At 47.1% G+C, this 20,434-nt stretch overlaps 1 protein-coding gene and 1 long non-coding RNA gene across 2 annotated transcripts; one reads left to right on the forward strand and one right to left on the reverse strand.

Moving 5' to 3' along the window:
• Positions 1-14,673: 14,673 nt before the first annotated feature.
• LOC123124566 (uncharacterized) lies at positions 14,674-18,317 on the reverse strand. The gene is made up of 2 exons (XR_006461158.1): positions 17,504-18,317; positions 14,674-14,950 (listed from the first exon to the last, which is right to left on the reverse strand). It is a non-coding gene; the product is annotated as an uncharacterized lncRNA (long non-coding RNA).
• A 224-nt stretch (positions 18,318-18,541) lies between these two features.
• On the forward strand, positions 18,542-19,676 carry LOC123120444 (uncharacterized). The gene is made up of 2 exons (XM_044540440.1): positions 18,542-19,166; positions 19,255-19,676. The coding sequence occupies exons 1-2, from the start codon at positions 19,025-19,027 to the stop codon at positions 19,674-19,676; spliced, it is 564 nt and encodes a 187-aa protein (XP_044396375.1). The 5' UTR covers positions 18,542-19,024.
• Positions 19,677-20,434: the final 758 nt, after the last annotated feature.

Below are 20,434 nucleotides of genomic sequence, written 5' to 3' on the forward strand. Positions count from 1 at the left end.
GGAACAAGATGCAGCAGTCTATCTATCATGATGTGCTGAAGGGAAAGAAGAATTTGTATGTGAAAGTCAAGTCCATTGACCTCACTCATATGGAGAAGGACTTGACTTACTTTGGAGCCGCTTTGTAGAGGTGCGAGGAGCTAGATATCAAGAGGATCATATCATTCAACAAGGACTTTGACGCGGAACTTGTGGCTCAGTTCTATGCCATAGTGCACTTTGGACATGATGGGGACAGGACTCTTACTTGGATGACCAATGGTTGATGTCTGTTAGCTTCTTGGAAAAGCTTCATGGAAAGTCTATCCTATGATGATAAGGGCGCCCAAAGCCCAATTGGGTTTCGCCCTCACCGGGAGGCTACTACTACTCACAAGGAGGCTCTTTGACCTTTCTCTACCAGGAAAGTGTCTGAAACTGGGCACGTCTCCTATTAGCTCTGGCCCTTTCTTGATATCATGCATCGGATCTTCAGGAACACTCTGTTTCCTCGCCTTGGCAACCATGATATGGTGCACTCCTTTCTGGTGGACCTACTTATCTTCTGCTAGAAGCAGCAGGGCACTCAGGAGGTGTTGGACGTTTCTCATGTTATGTGGTCAGAACTTCGCTCTGCGGTCATGCACTAGTACGCGTCGGTGCTATATACACAATTTTAACCCCTTTCCGCGACGGCATTTGGAACCGTCGCCAAGTGAGTGTGGGCGACAGGAGGGTCCTTCCCACACGACCCAGAAACCGTCGGGGATAGGCCCTCCTGGCACACAGGCTGGGGCAAAATGAGCTCGTGTGCGATCGGGCGAGGCATCAAAACCCAATCGTTTCGTTCGTATGTACATCCCACTCGCTGAATCCCAGAAAAACATTTCCGTTCGTATGTATATCACACACAGTCAATCCAAGGAATACGTTTCCGTTCTTATGTACAGCCCACACAGTCAATCCAGGGAAAACGTTCCCATTTGTATGTACATCCCACACAACCAATCCAGGAAAAAAGTTTCCGTTCGTATGTACATCACACACAGTCAATCCAGGGAAAATGTTTCCATTCGTATGTACATCCCACATAGGTTTATCTATAGGCTCATGTGTGATAGGTGTAACTATCGCACACGCTCTGCCTTGGTTAACCATTTGCTTTTATCAACTACATCACACACGATATGATGAAGAAAACTGTGTGGCATTGGGCTATCCATCACAAGCGCTTTTACTGCTAGAACCGTTTGCAAAGTTCCATGACACATTTAGCAGGTTTATTAGTTTACAATTAATAATTCCAGTATTATGCAAATTCACATTTCATATCGAATAGTTGTTTGCCAATTTCATATCAGGCACATAAATATATTTTAACATCACAGTACGATAGCTACCTGAAAACAGCACAATACAACATATAGCTAGTTCAACTTCATAAGAACAATATTAGAACAATATATTCATTTCCCTAATCGAGATCATCCATGCTCGTCTTATCCTCCTCCTTTGCCAACACCATCTTAGCAAAGTCTGATTTAAAAAATCTGAGCTCATTCTTCACCTTCCTCTTTTTATCCCGCATCTTCAAACATTCTTCAGCATTGACAACACTTTCTCTAAGCCTACCTCTGTTCTCTTCCTCATACATGCTCCAGAGCTTTGCTAGGCACATCTTCAAAGACTGTGGCCACTCTTGATCAACCCACTCCAAGTAAGAACACTTCCGTTCATCCTATAATATTTAAAACTAGATCAGTAACAATTGTAGGGGAAATGGATTTATAGAAACATAGAAAATCACCAATACTTATTTTGAAAAACTGAAGAAACAGGTTAATTATGAAATATCTTCTTAAAAAGATCAATGTGCAAATGAATTAATTGCTACTGAGACAACAACCAAATTCTGAAACATCAGAAGCTATAATTAACTACAACAACGCTACAAGTTCTTACTCATGTACTATAAATAACAAATTGAACATTTTATGAGGAAGGTAAATATAACTGCAACAGCATAGCGAGAGTGTTTGGATGACAACAAATTGGTACTAATAGGTGTGTACATGCACAAATTTAGTAACATAGAACTAATAGCACTAAGGCCGTCCACTATGTATGCCAAAACCGATGTAAAGACAACTGTTGCTACATCTCGCACCGGTGCCCTAGCCGATGCAGTGGGAAAAAATCAGGGACCCGGACTCCAGAGCACCTAGTTGCTCCGATGCCCAGTTCCTTCGTGCCATAAAGATTTAGTATTTTACTGCTTGGCTGCTCGGATGTGTGGACCAAAGTTGGCTGCACAAACTGCTGAAGCGGTGCCAAATAATTTTCTAATGGCACCGTTGATGAGATGGCAACATTTTTAGATACTAGGTACAAACTGTGACACTGTATTAGGATGCGTTTGGTTGAAGGTGTGGTATGAATGGGTTGGTACCGTGACAGTGTCTGAATCACATCTAACAAATGATTTGTAACAACGAAAGAGGGTCTAACCTTCTCTGCACATGCGAGAAACTTCCTCCCGTTGTCCATAGATTCAAACGCAACTAGCTTCACGCATGGAGATTGATGGTGACAACGAGCAGACAGATCTTCAGCCACCCCGCTCCATTCGTTGCAACTAATGGTCCTAGGGATCTACAAGAGGAAGAAATGACTCAAATCGACCGTCGGGTTAAAATCCTTCATTCCAAGTCATAGCCCGAGATAGAGAAGAGAGGCACACCCAGGTGGTGAAGGAGTCGTCGTCGGAGGAGGAACCGTTGGAGAGGTCACTGAAGAAGACCATGGCGACCCTGGCGGTAGGATGCGAGACGGCGACAGCGAGGAAGCAAGTGAGGAAGCAGCTATAGCTTAGGAAGGAAGGAAGGAAGGAGGAAACAGGGGAAATGTGACTTGTGGTCGGGGAGAAAAGGGGGTGGGGAAGGGGGGTGGGGGTAGATATTTCGGCGGTAGGCCAAAAATTTCGAAATGTGGAGGGAAACTTTGTGCGCGGTGCCACCGGACACCATTCACTTTGAACGATTGTGTACATCGCAAACGATTCTTCTGCTTTACGCGCATGGGATGAGTTTGATAATTCAAATTTTGGGAAATTTCCCCGGGTACGTCATTGCATAATTTAACATTGCTTGCTAATTTGGGCACACAAAAGAGTGTACACCACACAGGCCACACTTACTGAATCGAGCAATTTTAGTAATTAAACAGAGTCAATTGACCTAAACATTGCTCTAACAAAAGACCAGCATTAAAAACAAAGCCTAAGTATGCATAATTTTAACAAATCCGCCGCCGCACCGGCCTATGCATCGCCGGTGTGAGATAAGACGTCGATGACTTGTCTGGCGACATGCCACCGTTGGTGGACTCTGTGTCCCCTGCTGAAGTCGACCGCATCCTCGTCCTCGTCCTCGGCGCCGCCCTCAAGGTTGTAGTATTCGTAGTAGTGGCTGCGCCAGAGCTCGCGTTGGTACTCCATCGCCAATTCCTCAATGGACAAACTCTTCTCTACCTCGACCTCGGCCACACGCAACTCCTCCTCCCGGTGCTCCTCGATCTCCGTCGCCCCCTGCATCTCTAGCTCCCACTCGACGATCTCATGAGGAAGCATGTGCTCCATGGCCACCGCCGCCTTTTTGGACGTGGGTTGCATGCTGGATCCGAAGTGGCCTGGAATATATTGGCATGCGCGTCCTTGATCTTGGCGTGGATGGCCTCGACCCGGGCCAGGGCGACATTGGCGGCACGGATGCCAGCTCGAGCGCTCTTGGCGTTTGCAGCCGCCCTCGCAGCAGCAGCTGCAGCCATCTCGGCTACTGCAGCTGCCATGTCGGCTGCTGCAGACGCCCTCTCGACAGATGAGGTCGCGCTCAATGCGGATGCGGTGGCACTCTCGGCGTAGGCGGCGGCACTCGGGGAGGACGCGGCCATCGTACGGGCCTTCATGAAGCGTTTCCACGGCGTCATCTTTGCAAAAAGGGGGTGCGGGAATGGGGATGGGGATTCATGGATTCGGGGGTTGCCAGCACTGGAGCAGACGAGCCGGCGAAGCTTAATGAGGAAGACTTAAATAGACCCAGAAATTTTCATCGCAAACGGTTCCTACAAAAAAACTGTGTGTGATGTTGTGGATATTTTTTACTAGCTGTGAAAGACGAATTTGGAGTAAAGTGGCAATGGATGCTGTTTTAAATGTACGAGAAAATTGCTAGTACTGATACAACTGTCATGTCAAATTTTGGAAAATTTCAGGGGTCATTTGATGTTTTAAGAAATTTAAGTGATTTTCTAGCCATTTAATGACCGTAATTCAAATTTGAACTACATGTACATGCAACAACTAACCATAATGGTTTGAAAAGTCATATTTTGTGTACTTGTGTGCGATTTAATTCCATGTGCAGTAAATTGGAAGGAATTTTCAAACATATTGGTCTAACGGCTATGACATAATTAAGCATGGAGTGCCATGGCATTTAAATTCCAAAAAATAAAAAAAGATCAGAAACACATGAAACCTTGCTTGATGTAATGTCATGCCACCAAGATGATGTGGTAAAACATTTGGCATGTTTGACGAAAGTTTGGACACACACCCCTCACAAACCGAATCAACTCACTAGAAGGCTCGTGGTTCCGAGAGGGAACAACGCATGTTTGATGGCGAACGGGAGATAGCTTCCCCTTACGGCCTTCAAATTTTTTCTACATTTAACGTGCACTAATACAACTGTCATGTGAAAATTTGGAAAATTTGAGGGGTCATTTGACCTTTTAAAGACATTTAAGTGATTTTGTAGCCATTTAATGACCGTAATTCAAACTTGAACTACATGTACATGCAATGGCTAACCATAACGGTTTGAAAAATCGTATTTGTGTACTTGTGTGCGAGTTAATTCCATGTGCAGTAAATTAGAAGGAATTTTTAAACATATTTGTCTCACGGCATGGACACATGCACGGAGTGCCATGGCATTTAAATTCCAAAAAATTAAAAAATAATCAGAAAAACATGAAACCTTGCTTGATGTAACGTCATGCCACCAACATGATGTGGTAAAAAAATTGCCTGTTTGACGAAAGTTTGGACACACACCCCTCACAAACCGAAGCAACTCACTAGAAGGCTCGCGGTTCCGAGAGGGAACAATGCATGTTTGATGACGAACGGGAGATAGCTTCCTCTTACGACCTTGAATTTTTTTTCTACGTTTAACATGCACTAATACAACTGTCATGTGAAAATTTGGAAACTTTCAGGGGTCATTCGACCTTTTAAAGACATTTAAGTGATTTTCTAGCCATTTAATGACCATAATTCAAATTTGAACTACATGTACATGCAGCGGCTAACCATAACGGTTTGAAAATCATATTTGTGTACTTGTGTGCGAGTTAATTCCATGTGCAGTAAATTAGAAGGAATTTTCAAACATATTGGTCTCACGGCATGGACACATGCATGGAGTGCCATGACATTTTAATTCCAAAAAAATTAAAAAATGAACAGAAACATGAAAACTTGCTTGATGTAATATCATGCCACCAAGATGATGTGGTAAAAAATTGGCCTGTTTGACGAAAGTTTGGACACACACCCCTCACAAACCGGAGCAACTCACAAGAAGGCTCGTGGTTTCGAGAGGGAACAATGCATGTTTGATGACGAACGGGAGATAGCTTCCTCTTACGGCCTTCAATTTTTTTTCTACATTTAACGTGCACTAATAACAACTATCATGTGAAAATTTGGAAAATTTCAGGGGTCATTTGACCTTTTAAAGACATTTAAGTGATTTTCTAGCCATTTAATGACCGTAATTCAAATTTGAACTACATCTACATGCAACGGCTAACCATAATGGTTTGAAAAATCATATTTGTATACTTGTGTGCGAGTTAATTCCATGTGCAGTAAATTAGAAGGAATTTTCAAACATGTTGGTCTCATGGCATGGACACATGCATGGAGTGCCATGGCATTTTAATTCCAAAAAATTAAAAAATGATCAGAAAAACATGAAGCTTGCTTGATGTAATGTCATGCCACCAAGATGATGTGGTAAAAAAATTGGCTTGTTTGATGAAAGTTTTGACACACACCCCTCACAAACTGGAGCAACTCTTTAGAAGGCTCGTGGTTCCGAGAGGGAACAATGCATGTTTGATGATGAATGGGAGATAGCTTCCTCTTACGGCCTTCAATTTTTTGTATATTTAACGTGCACTAATACAACTGTCATGTGAAAATTTGGAAAATTTCAGGGGTCATTTGACCTTTTAAAGACATTTAAGTGATTTTCTAGCCATTTAATGACCGTAAATCAAATTTGAACTACATCTACGTGCAACGGCTAACCATAACGGTTTGAAAAATCATATTTGTGTACTTGTGTGCGACTTAAGTCCATGTGCAGTAAATTAGAAGGAATTTTCAAACATATTGGTCTCACAACATGGACACATGCATGGAGTGCCATGGCATTTTAATTCCAAAAAATTAAAAAATGATCAGAAAAACATGAAACCTTGCTTGATGTAATGTCATGCCACCAAGATGATGTGGGAAAAAAATTGGTCTGTTTGACGAAAATTTGGACACACACCCCTCACAAACCGGAGCAACTCACTAGAAGGCTCGTGGTTCTGAGAGGGAACAATGCATGTTTGATGATGAACGGGAGATAACTTCCTCTTACGGCCTATAAATTTTTTCTATGTTTAACGTGCACTACTACAACTGTCGTGTGAAAATTTGGAAAATTGTAGTGGTCATTTGACCTTTTAAAGACATTTAAGTGATTTTCTAGCCATTTAATGACCGTAATTCAAATTTGAACTACATCTACATGCAACGGCTAACCATAACGGTTTGAAAAATCATATTTTTACTTGTGTGCGAGTTAAACAATCATCAGACGATGTAAATATCTGGTGTTCAAAAAAGAAAGTGTAAAGATCTGGCAAGACAACCGGCCCCCACACGATTGGCACTCTATTTCGTGCCTCGAGATTTGGTAGGTGAGTGGCGGGGCTTATTAATCAGACACGGATTTTGCTACAGGAATCATGTATAATTCATACTACAGTACTCGTAAATTCTGGCGACCGGCATGTGTACTATTCCCGTCGATCTAGATCTGGCCGCCAATAAATACTACCTTGCTCACGTCATCCCGCCTACATTCTCATCTACTTCCTCCCCTTTGCTCACCCTCTCCCTCTCTCTCTCTCTCTCTCAAATCTCTGCCATGGCGCCGCCGGTCTGCCCACGCGCCGACGAGGAGTCACCGCCCCCCGAGGATGCTCACTCTAAGAGCAGCGACGAGGACCCCTACGCGCCGCCGGACGAGGTTGCGCTGGACCCCCCAACTTTGGATTGGTTTTGGGGCCAGTACAATCTTTATCTATGGAAGTCGCTGCCGCCAACTGAGAAAGCCAGAAAAGTGGCGTTCAAGAAGGAGATACCGGAGGAGGAAGCCAGGTACCAGGCAGCCTGTGAAGCCCGTAATGCCGCCTGGAAAAAGGAGGCGGTGGAGCTTTGGGGGCGAGCGTGTCGTCATGCGGAGGTGTTGGAAATATGCCCTAGAGGCAATAATAAATTGGTTATTATTATATTTCCTTGTTCATGATAATCGTTTATTATCCATGCTAAAATTGTATTGATAGGAAACTCAGATACATGTGTGGATACATAGACAACACCATGTCCCTAGTAAGCCTCTAGTTGACTAGCTCGTTGATCAATGGATGGTTACGGTTTCCTGACCATGGACATTGGATGTCGTTGATAACGGGATCACTTCATTAGGCGAATGATGTGATGGACAAGACCCAATCCTAAGCCTAGCACAAGATCGTGTAGTTCGTTTGCTAAGAGCTTTTCTAATGCCAAGTATCATTTCCTTAGACCATGAGATTGTGCAACTCCCGGATACCGTAGGAATGCTTTGGGTGTACCAAACGTCACAACGTAACTGGGTGGCTATAAAGGTGCACTACAGGTATCTCCGAAAGTGTCTGTTGGGTTGGCACGAATCGAGACTGGGATTTGTCACTCCGTGTAAACGGAGAGGTATCTCTGGGCCCACTCGGTAGGACATCATCATAATGTGCACAATGTGACCAAGGAGTTGATCACGGGATGATGTGTTACGGAACGAGTAAAGAGACTTGCCGGTAACGAGATTGAACAAGGTATCGGGATACCGACGATCGAATCTCGGGCAAGTAACATACCGATAGACAAAGGGAATTGTATACGGGATTGATTGAATCCTCGACATCGTGGTTCATCCGATGAGATCATCGAGGAGCATGTGGGAGCCAACATGGGTATCCAGATCCCGTTGTTGGTTATTGACCGGAGAGTCGTCTCGGTCATGTCTGCATGTCTCCCGAACCCGTAGGGTCTACACACTTAAGGTTCGGTGAAGCTAGGGTTATAGAGATATTAGTATGCGGTAACCCGAAAGTTGTTCGGAGTCCCGGATGAGATCCCGGACGTCACGAGGAGTTCCAGAATGGTCCGGAGGTAAAGATTTATATATGGGAAGTCTTATTTTGGTCGCCGGAAAAGTTCCGCACTTTATCGGTATTGTACCGGGAGTGCCGAAAGGGGTCCGGGGGTCCACCAAGGGGGTCCACCAGCCCCGGGGGGGCACGTATATGTGATGATATTATATATATTCTATGATGAACTAATGAACAATTAATATATATATATATATATTATGAATCCATTTTCTATCTATTTGTGTATACAAATTTGAATCTAGCTGTCATCATCCACATATACAGAATGGAAAGCGTATACACACACATTGAAACAGAACATATAAGAACGGAAAACAGAGTACACACATTGAAACAGAGCAATAAACTGAGCAATACTATCCAAGGTAAACATATAAGCTCGAGGGTGTGACGGCCATGTTCCTCTACTGCGCCCAGGTGGACACCTGGGCCAAGGAGGCGGTCGAGCCTACCGACCAGCGCGTTGGCATCGAGCGGGCCGCGGACAAGGCAAACGGCGTGACCCATGTGAACGGTGCGGCGGGCGCCCGGTGCAAGTACGGCGCGGCCGGCCTCTGGTGCAAGTACAGTGCAGAGGGCCACTGCCCACCCTGGCGAGGAATGGGGGTACTGACGGGACGTGTACCCAGCTGTGACGCCCTGTCAACAGCAGGCAAGCGCCGATGGATCCGCTCTTGCTATGCGGTGCGCCGCGCCTCTCGCTCTGCGGTGCTCCAATGGTCCCGCCATGCGGTGAGCCGCAGCCTATCGGCGCGGACGCGCCTAGCTTGCTCTACGGCGAGCTGCAGCCTCTCGGCGCTGACATGCCTATCTTGATCCGCGGCGCTGAAGCGCCATGCACCAACGGTCTGCTCAACCCTGGCGATGACGCACATCACGGCATCGTCCATCATGTTGCCGGGGAGTGCCTCGGCCTCGACCGACCATGGCGCCTACTCGTTTTCCTCGTCGACAAGGTTGATGGCAGAGGCAGCGCTTTGGTGGGTTGGCGTGCTTGGAAAAGGTGGTTGTGCTACAGATTGCGCTTGTTGCCTCCGTGCGTCGCGCACCGCCTAGGTTTATGCGCAATATCGCTGGGTGGCGGGAAACCGGTGAGGAAATGGCAGGAAACGGTGGTGTGTTCATAAAATGCCATCAATTAATGGAAACTTAGAATAGAAGGAACATCGAGCTAGCACAAGAAGTAGATGATGATCAGATGATCGTTTAACCTAGTTAATTATGCATGTAATAGTTTACTTTGGTGTGTGGAAATGTCATGTGTGCACTAGCCACCTATGTAATTTGATGTGTGCCGCGTATTACACACATCTTGTTTATGTGAAACGTTTGTGTTCTCTTGGCTCAACACAAACAGTTTATCGGAATGAACTCTATGCCCTCCATTGCACACACCTAGATCTGGCTGAACCGTTTCTGTTGTGTTGCCTAATCGAAAACAGTGCATCCGAGTGAAACGTATGTCGTATATCGCACACAGACCTTGATCTGGCTAACCGTTTCTTTTGTGTTGCCTTATCACAAACAGTTCATCCGACTGAACTGTATGCCGTATATCCCACATGCCTTCATCTGGCTGCCCGTTTCTTTTGTTCTACCACATCGCAAACAGTTAATTGAACTGAACCATATGCCCCTCATCGCACACGCAACTAAAATCTGGACCGTGTTTGATGTATCCTTCATCGCAAATGTTTTGCATCTTTTTTGACGGTTTTTTACATCACCGTTTGCGATTAATGCATCGCACACAGTTTTGTCAAAGGGTCTCTGATCATAGTGTCGCGTTAGCAGCATGCTGCAGTAGTGATGGAGCGCAAGTGCATCATCTATGGTCCTTAATTACTTGATGCAGCTGATAGAGGAGACATGGACATCTCCGTTTCTGGATGAGGAGCTTATCACTGGGGACTTAGTGTCTCATGATGTTATTCAGCTGAGGCAGAAGGAGAAGTGGGGGACTTCTGCTCCTGCTCTCCCAGAGAGTGACTTTGTCAGGTCTGATGAGGATGACGAGCCGGACTATGAGCCACCGTCAGAGGAGCCCTCTTGGGCTAGAAGCTTAAGTAGAAGATGAAGAAGTTGTTCTTCTTATAGGCTAAGGGACAGTACAAGGCTCACGTGGAAGCAAAGAAGGCCCAAAGTCGTGACAAGGTCATCATGAGGCAAGTTGGCCTCGACCCTGCTAGTTGCTCCGAGGACAGGATCACTGACGAGGATGCTTGGATCAGACAACACTACCCATGGACTGATTCTGATGAGGGCACTGGAGGTCCATCACCTGCTGCAGAGGAGTCTGAGGAGGAGCACGATTGGTGATATCATGGAGTACTGCTACCACCCTCGTTCTTAGGTGTACTCTCCGCTCTTTTGGTGTCTCGATGCCAAAGGGGGAGAGAGTTCAGGGATTTGCTGTGTCCTGGGTCGAGTGTGTGTCCTCTTATTTGCCGTTGCTTTCCTCGCTCGAACTATTTCATTTGCTTTGGTTTGTGTCTGTCTTATGAGTTTGAGATCATATGTTGAAGACATATGTGCTACCCTATCTCTATCTATTATGTCGAGTACTTCATGTTATTATTTCCCGTTGCATGTGAGATGTATCTTATGGTTATGCCCTTATCCATTTGCTCACATGTTATTACTTGCCTGCTATCTTGCTTATTATGTTTTTGCAAGTATTGCTCGGTCTATAAAATGTCGGGGGAGTGTTGATGCTAAATGTGTGTACTTTGCATTCCAAAAGCATATCTAAGGTAGTGCACACATCTAGGGGGAGCCTTCTATATTATGTAGACTATGGGTTTGCACACCTCGTTGCTATATCTTTAGTGCAAATCCCATGTTGTCATCAATCCACCAAAAAGGGGGAGATTGTTAGGGCATATGTATCCCTAAGTGGTTTTGGTGATTGATGAAAATGTGTTCGCGGACTAATCGTGTGCATTGAGCAGTTCAGATTATCAAACATATGGCTCAAGACGATTTGTGCCCCTCGGAGTTTCAGAGTGAAGACGGTTTTCTTTCCCGTGTTTCTTTTTCGATGGACTTGAGTCGTAGGGAAAATCGTACTATCAAGAGGGGGTCCGCTTCGGAAAGTGAAAGTGCAACTAATCCCCAGGTGGTTTTGGTAGTTCATAACATATAGCTCATTGAACTAATATCCTTTCAAGATAAATATTTCAAGAAGTTCAATGAATGGCATGGCATGGACTAGAGATGTGGATCCCTCAAAATGCTAAGGACACATATTGGCAAAAGCTCAAGACTCTTCATTTCTATTTTAGTGATCCAAGATCACATTGAGTCCATAGGAAAGCCAATACTATTAAAAGGGGATGAGGTGCTGCTTAATGGCTTGCTTGCTCAAATTCTTAGTGATATTGCTCCAAAGCCCTCAACCACTTTCTACATCCAAATATGTCAAAACCCTAAACTACAACTCGGCCCCACCGATATTTCCTACCCGGCGCCACCGAGTTCATATGACATAGCCACTGCCACAAACCCTAACAATTCGGTTTCACCGATACGGGTCTCGATCTCACCGAGATGGCCTTGCCAATGCTCTGTGACTTGTTGCATTTATTTCGGTCTCACCGAGTTGGCTTGACATTCTCTCTGTTGCCTTATTGCTTCACTTCGGTCTCACCGAGTTGATGCAATCGGTGTCACCGAGATGATGTTTGCCCTAAAGCCATAGCACACCAGTCTCACCGAGTTGTTCTAGTCGGTCCCACCGAGATTCCTAATGTTCACATTTTGAACTAATCGGTCCCACCGAGTTTAGCTATTCGGTCTCACCGAGATTGGTCAAATGTGTGTAACGGTTGGATTTTGTATGGAGGCTATTGTCGGTGTCAAAACCGGCCAATCTCGGGTAGGGGGTCCCGAACTGTGCATCTTAGGATCGAAGGTAATAGGAGACAAGGGGGACACGATGTTTACCCAGGTTCGGGCCCTCGTAATGGAGGTAAAACCCTACTTCCTGCTTGATTGACTTTGATAAGTATAGGGGTTACAAGAGTTGATCTACCTCGAGATCGTAATGGCTAAACCCTAGATGTCTAGCCTATGGAAATTCTGATTGCCTCTACGGACTAACCCCTCCGGTTTATATAGACACCGGAGGGGCCTAGGGTTGTACAGGGTCCGTTTACAAAAGAAGGAAACTATACATCCGAACGCTAATCTTGCCATCCACGCAAAGGAGAGTCCTATCCGGACACGGGGGAAGGTCTTCTACCTTGTATCTTCACGGCCATAAGTCCGACCCATAACACACGGCCCGGACACCCGAGGACCCCTTAATCCAGGACTCCCTCAGTAGCCCCCGAACTTGCCTTCAATGATGACGTAGTATCCGGCTTTGCAACGCGGGTTCTCCATTATACTTCGGACCACTGACAATCTGGCTCTGACCTCAATGTTCTGCCTTTATGATTCCTTCCTGTTGTCGCTTCGATTTCCACGCGTCGGGTGAATACGAACGGTCCGTGATTTTTTGTAAATAAGCCCCTCACCACGCTCGGATGGCATCTATATAAGGAGATTTAGATCCCCAAATGACATCTCACACCGCGCAAAATAAAAACCGTCAAGATTAGCTACGAACAAAGCCTTCCAACATGGCCAGTGCTCCAGGCTCCTCTTCGCGCCCCCATGGCCCTCAAGAGGGTGATTGGCAGAGCTGCTCAGTGCCTCATCTTCAGCTGAGTCGACTCCAGACGCAGGGCTATCTTCCCCTCGCAGATCTAGTCTCCGTTCGAGCGGGTTTGGCCTCAATCGGCAACGATGCGATGGCTGAGAATTTCCCCAACCCCAATAAGGAGGAGAGGGTGTGCTTCATCCCATTCCTGCTGCGGGGCCTTGGATTTCCAATCCATCCCTTTCTCAGGGGCCTATTGGAATTTTAAGGCATCCAACTGCACAACCTTACCCCAGGTTCGATTCTGCACATCTCAGGTTTCGTTGCCCTCTGCGAACTATTCTTAGGCATCGAGGCCCATTTTCAACTATGGAGGAACTTCTTTTGCCTTGTTCCCCTCCATCGAGGAGGCTCCATATTTAAAGTGGGCGGTGCCGAAGTATGGTGTATAGCCGGATCCGGATACCTCATAGGAACTCCCAAAGAGGTATATCCAAAGCGGTCTTCGGAATGGTTCTACATGGATGACGTCCCACTGCCAGACCCAGTTCGGCGCGGCCTTCCTGAATTTTCCAGTGCTCCTTTAAAGAAGCGCCTCAACTGGCATCCCCGAAGTCCCAAGGAAGAGGACAGTGCGGAGATAAAGAGGTTGGTCAGCAAGGTCAGGTTGTTAGCCCATACCGAGCTCTCGATAGTCGAGGTCATGGCTATTGCAATAAAGAGGTGTGTCCAGCCTCTCCAATCCAAAGTAACTCCCTTATGGTGTTACAACGGAGAAGATGACGTGTCCCGTTATAGACGAAAGGGTCCGGATACCCCAGCCGAACTGGCCACAATCTTGGTCGATCTGTATAAGGGTGAGAAAGAAGAGTTCATCTGCTTAAACTTCCGGGAAGGCTACTCCATGTACAACCCCATTGAATGGGTAAGATTCTGATCGCCTGCGTCATTTTATTGCTGTTACAGATACTAATCAAATTTGTTCTTTGCTGCCATAAACAGTCATGGAGGAAGATGACCGAGGACGTCCACTGTCCCGCTCCACAGCCAGAGGATCATAACCGCGATCGAGACCCTGGCTTTCGCAAGGATCCGGATATACACATAGAGTTCGATGATGGGGTATTTTATCAGGCGAGCCTTGATGGCTCGGAAGTGGCTATCACCGCGGACTACCCCCGCCTCTATCCCTTTTGCATCGTAAGTATTCAGAGGGCTCTTAAAAGGAAATCCCTATTTGCACTTATGCCCATTATACTGATCCGAATTGTAATAGGATCGGCGCTCGGCGGACCGTACCTCCCCCAGGACAGCCCCCACACGGGGTAGTCGTTCGAAGCGAAGGGGGACCGGGAGTGCCCAGAAACCTCATGTGACGCCCCCAATTCAATCATACACTAATCATACACGCAAACGTGTACGATCAAGATCAGGGACTCACGGGAAGATATCACAACACAACTCTAAAAATAAAATAAGTCATACAAGCATCATAATACAAGCCAGGGCCTCAAGGGCTCGAATACAAGTGCTCGATCATAGACGAGTCAGCGGAAGCAACAATATCTGAGTACAGACATAAGTTAAACAAGATTGCCTTAAGAAGGCTAGCACAAACTGGGATACAGATCGAAAGAGGCGCAGGCCTCCTGCCTGGGATCCTCCTAAACTACTCCTGGTCGTCGTCAGCGGACTGCACGCAGTTGTAGGCACCTCCACTGTAGTAGGAGTCGTCGTCGACGGTGGCGTCTGGCTCCTGGGCTCCGGCATCTGGTTGCGACAACCAGGTAGAAGGGAAAGGGGGAAAAGAGGGAGAAAAGCAACCGTGAGTACTCATCCAAAGTACTCGCAAGCAAGGAGCTACACTACATATGCATGGGTATATGTCTAAAGGGCCATATCGGTGGACTGAACTGCAGAATGCCAGAATAAAAGGGGGATAGCTAATCCCGTCGAAGACTACGCTTCTGGCCACCTCCATCTTGCAGCATGTAGGAAAGAGTAGATGGTAAGTTCACCAAGTAGCATCGCATAGCATAATCCTACCCGGCGATCCTCTCCTCATCGCCCTGCTAGAGAGCGATCACCGGGTTGTATCTAGCACTTGGAAGGGTGTGTTTTATTAAGTATCCGGTTCTAGTTGTCATAAGGTCAAGGTACAACTCCGGGTCGTCCTTTTACCGAGGGACACGGCTATTCGAATAGATAAACTTCCCTGCAGGGGTGCACCACATAAACCAACACGCTCGATCCCATTTGGCCGGACACACTTTCCTGGGTCATGCCCGGCCTCGGAAGATCAACACGTCGCAGCCCTACCTAGGCACAACAGAGAGGTCAGCACGCCGGTCTAAATCCTATGGTGCAGGGGTCTGGGCCCATCGCCCATTGCACACCTGCACGTTGCGAGGGCGGCCGGAAGCAGACCCAGCAACCTCCATTACAAAGGAAGTCATGTTATGCGGTCCAATCTGGCGTGCGTCGTTGAGTCGCTGACATCACGAAGGCTTCGGCTGATACCACGATGTCGAGTGCCCATATCTTTCCCACGTAGTTGGTTAGTGCGTATAAACCAAATGGCCAGACTCAGATCAAATACCCAGAACTCGTTAAGCGTGATATTTTGAAGTAACCGCGGACGCCGACCAAGGCCAGGCCCACCTCTCTCCTAGGTGGTCTCCACCTGCCCTGTCGCTCCGCCACAAAGTAACAGTCGGGGGCCGTCGGGAACCCAAGCCCACCTCTACCGGGATGGAGCCACCTGCCCCTTCAGCCCCCATCTCCGAACAGTATCATAAGTAACGTAACAGTATAAAGTATATAGCATATGCCCGTGATCACCTCCCGAAGTGATCACGGCCCAGTAGTATAGCATGGCAGGCGGACAAGAGTGTAGGGCCACTGATGGAACACTAGCATCCTATACTAAGCATTAGGATAGCAGGTAAGGGTAACAACTGTAGCAACAATGACAGGCTATGCAGCAGATAGGATTAACCGAAAGCAGTAACATGCTACACTACTCTAATGCAAGCAGTAGAGAGAAGGAATAGGCGATATCTGGTGATCAAGGGGGGGCTTGCCTGGTTGCTCTGGCAAGAAGGGGTCGTCAACAACGTAGTCGATCGGGGCAGCAGCGGCGTCAGTCTCATAGTCTACCGGAGAATAAGAGGGGGAAGAAACAGTAAATACGGAGCAAACACAGCATCACAAAACATAACAAGGCAATACGCGGTGCTAGGGGTGACCTAACGCAGTACTAGGTGCTACCGGCGAAGGGGGGAAACATCCGGGAAAGTGTTCCCGGTGTTTGGCATTTTCGGACAGATGAAATGGAGGGGGATTGTTACATGTTCGCTATGCCAGGGACGTGTGGCGGACGAACCGACTGCGTATTCGGATTCGTCTCGAAATTCTGAGACACTTTCATGTACAAAGTATTTTCATCGGAGTTACGGTTAATTTTTTTATGATTTTCCAAAGTTTTAAGTATTTTCTAAAATTTCTGGATTTATTATATTTAGTTTAATCCGAATTGACCAAGTCAATTTGACTAGTCAAAAGCGTATGCATGGCCCACATGTCACAGGCTGTACCTAAAAATAAATAAAACTAACCTAATTAAATGGGACCCACGTGTCATAGGCTTAGATATTTTTATCTAATTTATCTTATCTAACCATATGGCCTATACACTACACCTAACCACTAATTAGCCTAACTACTAGTACTAATTAGCTATTAACCTAAACAGGGCCGGCCTCATCCAGAGATCCAGCCGGCCACACACACATGGCCTCACACACACACGCTGCACACACACACACGGCACACTACACAGGGCCGGCCAGAGGCACACAGCCGTGGCACAGCCGGCCACACACGGCACACACACACACAACCCGTCCATGACCATGGCCATGGCCAACAGCAGTGGCAGTATCAGGCAACGGCGTTGGAGGCAGCAAGCAGCGGCAGCAAACGACAGCGGAATAGCAAGCAGCAGCAGTTAAGCATAAGCAACACAGCCAACAGCAGCAGCGTGGCCAGGAGCAGTTCAGCAGCAGCAGGCGAGCGCAGCAGGGGAGCCCGGCAGCGAACGACTGTGGACGCGCGCGGCACACGGGGTGCGGGCGGCCAAGGCAGCAGGCGAGGGCGGGGCATGGCCAGGGCGCGGGCTGGCAGGCAGGGGTGCACGCGGACGGGGCCCTACTCAGGCTAGTGCGCACGGACGCGAAGCTTCGGCCATGGCGACCGAAGCACGGGGACGACGATACGGCGACGAAGCAAGGGGGTAGTAGGAGGAATGGAGGAGCAGCTCACCGGGAGGTCATAGACGAGCTCGAGATGGCCGGGGAGGCCCGGTGGTGGAGATCGATGGCGGGGACGCGCGACGACCGTGGCGGGAAGAAGAGGCGATGGCGAGGCTATGCGGTGTCCTAGCTTGAGCTGGCCCCCGGGACGGACGAAGGAGAGAGTGGCGGTCCTCCTGGATGTCCCCAGGTGGCGCGGGGAGCTTCCGGTGCGCGCGAACGACGACGGCACGGCGACGGTGGCGTCGGGTGTGGATGGGGAAGAGAGCAGCGGCGCGTGTGGGGAGAAAGGGGGAAGCTAGGGTCCGTCGGGGGCGTGGGCGTGTTCTTATACATCTCTAGGGGTTCGCCGGATGCACGACACGGCGGCAAGGATGGCCATGGAGGCGGGGATGGCCGCCACGCACAAGCCTCTGCCTCCTCTCTGTACTATACAGAGGAGGGAGAAAAAGGCTGGTGGTGGGCTTGGGCTGCCCACTGTAGCACTAGGCCTATAGTGCACGGTGGTCTTCCTCTTTTGTTTATTTTTCTTTTATATTTTTTGTCTTGTAATTTTCTTCATCGCTTTGTATTTTAATTTAATACCCCAAAAGTTTTCTTGAAACTAAAACTTGTCACATAACTAGTACGCAATGTTTTGAGCTAGCACACAAGATTTCAAGTGATTTGGAAAATACATAAACATTTGTTTATTTTTAAAAGGCTATTTTAGTTGTTACATGGGACTAATCGGTGAGTCAAATGATATTAGTTTCTACATGTCAATTAGTGAAAAATTTGCAACATCTCCAACATTTGTAGTTCTTATATTTGAAAACTTTTGTTGTTTGCCTATATTTTAAATTTGAATTTGAATCGTTTTGAACTAACGCGAGTTTATCTACAGTAACCGAGATGACGTGGCATCAGTAGCAGAGGTTTACTGTAGCTTAATTATCCGGGCGTCACACCTCACCGCCCTCTAAGAGGTACGTCCGCTTTAATACATGCCTGGGTATGAGTCCGGATTATTCAAAGTCTCCTTTATTCTTAATGCCAGGAGAAACACGCGGCAGACGGTGGAAAAACGCCCTGTTAGCCGAATGTCTGCCAATCCGGTACCGAACTCGTCAACTAGGACGGGAGCTGATGCAATGCCAGTTCCACCGCCTCATGAGGATTCAGACGACGTATCTGTCACGAATTCCGAAGTGGAGAGCGCGATGAATCACCATCTATTGAAAGAGGGCATGCGCGCTCCGGCCTTTTCCGAGTCAGAATTTACTGCACTCAGTTCGGTAGATGCATACCTCTGAGCAGCTCGAGACGGACTTGCCGGAGTCATTCAGTTGTTCTCAAAGGACATACAGGTAAAAATTTATGCAACTTGAATAGTAATATGCCAGTAGCCCCCGAGACTTGAAGCGGTGAAGCAAACCGATTTAAGGATCGATAATATCTGCAGGTTCTTAAAGAAAAGAACACTGCGCTAGCCTAGGAGCTGAAAACCAACCAGACGCAGCTGAATGCTGTCACCGCCGAACTGGTAGAAATGAAAAAGATCGCAGTGGGCGCGTCTGGGGATAAAAATCATGAGGGGAAGAAAAACAAACAATCCGAAGAGATGGAGAGCTTAAGGGCTCAGTTATCGGCCGCGCAGAAAGAAAATGAAAAACTGAAGGGCGGCATGTTCGGTATGTGTTTCCCCTTTTTTTATGCAAAACCCCTCTGGGCTCTCATGTTTGGTCCATAGTTCGGAATGTCATGACTTTGTTGACACAGGCCTGTTGACTGGTCGACCGGAGGAAGAAGTATCCGGATTTCAAGGTGACGTGCTAAAGGAACTGTCCGCGGTACATGCTCGGGCCCGAAAAGCCATGAAGAGTATGGTGAAGGCTTTATGGCCATCTGATACCCCTCCAGAAAGTATGGAGGGCTTGACAAACCTGTTCAAAGGTGCCCGGCGCCGGTTCGAGCTATGGAACACATCCGCCTGCCGTGAAGGCGCACGAGAAGCCTGGGCCATGGTGAAGACATGCTTCACCAAACTGGATCCAAATCATATGGCCCGAGTGGGACCACAAGGACCAAACGGGAAAGAAATTCCATTGAACTTGGTGTATGACCAAGTAATGATAGCTGCGAAATATTCGCAGGAAGACTGTAGGTTAGACAGTCTTATAGATGGAATAGATAAGGAATAGGTTTTTGATATAATGTATTAATGTACGTTTATGATCAACCTGTGTCTTTATCCGAACATGAGAAAAGTTTTGTCATCGCAGGCTTTCGGCTTTAACCTCCGAACCAAAATGATGGAGTGTTTCCGGATTCTTATTCGAAATGAAAAGAAGTATTTACTATGTCCGGAAACCAGGCAACCCAGTCATAATGCTCGAACAGACAAAAAATAGAGTTCAGGATGTATGTTATATTACGTGTGTAAGAAACATCTTCTAAGGAAAATAGTTCCGTTAAGGGTTCCTTTCCTTGGGTCGGCATACTATAATTACGCGTGCTAGGGCGTGTGATCCGTAATACGGAAAAAACTGTCTCGCACTGTTTAAGGTGGTTACAATAATGTAACAATCTGTCGTTTGATTGCCGACCAATTATTCTCTTAAGAACGCTAGCTTTCGGCTTCACCCGTCTGAGGTACATGTCCGGATAACCCAGTTGTAACAATCGCAGAGGTGCTCCCTTTACGCCCTAGCCGAACAATTAGGAATGTAGGGCATAAGCACAGGAGCAAGGCAACCCAGCTTGACAAAAACTTAAGTCATAGAGGTGCATATAATGGCAAAAAGATGTATATGAACAAACGACACATATATTGTAAGCTCTAGGCTCGGAATCTCTTCTCTATTCCTAATGTCTCAGTTGGTAGTCTTCGTTCCGGTTTATTTTCGTCCCACCTTCCACTTTCGTCGGGTTTTTTCGTTGGTGTTTTTGCCATCCAGGT

The sequence above is a fragment of the Triticum aestivum genome, chromosome 5D (assembly GCF_018294505.1).
Source record: "Triticum aestivum cultivar Chinese Spring chromosome 5D, IWGSC CS RefSeq v2.1, whole genome shotgun sequence".
NCBI lineage: Eukaryota > Viridiplantae > Streptophyta > Magnoliopsida > Poales > Poaceae > Triticum > Triticum aestivum.

Excerpts from the sequence above, each read along its gene's own strand:
- LOC123120444 (XM_044540440.1), top strand. The coding sequence starts at position 19,025 with ATGAAAAAGATCGCAGTGGGCGCGTCTGGGGATAAAAATCATGAGGGG. Across the intron at positions 19,167-19,254 it reads ACTGAAGGGCGGCATGTTCG|GCCTGTTGACTGGTCGACCG; the intron begins GTATGTGTTTCC and ends TTGTTGACACAG.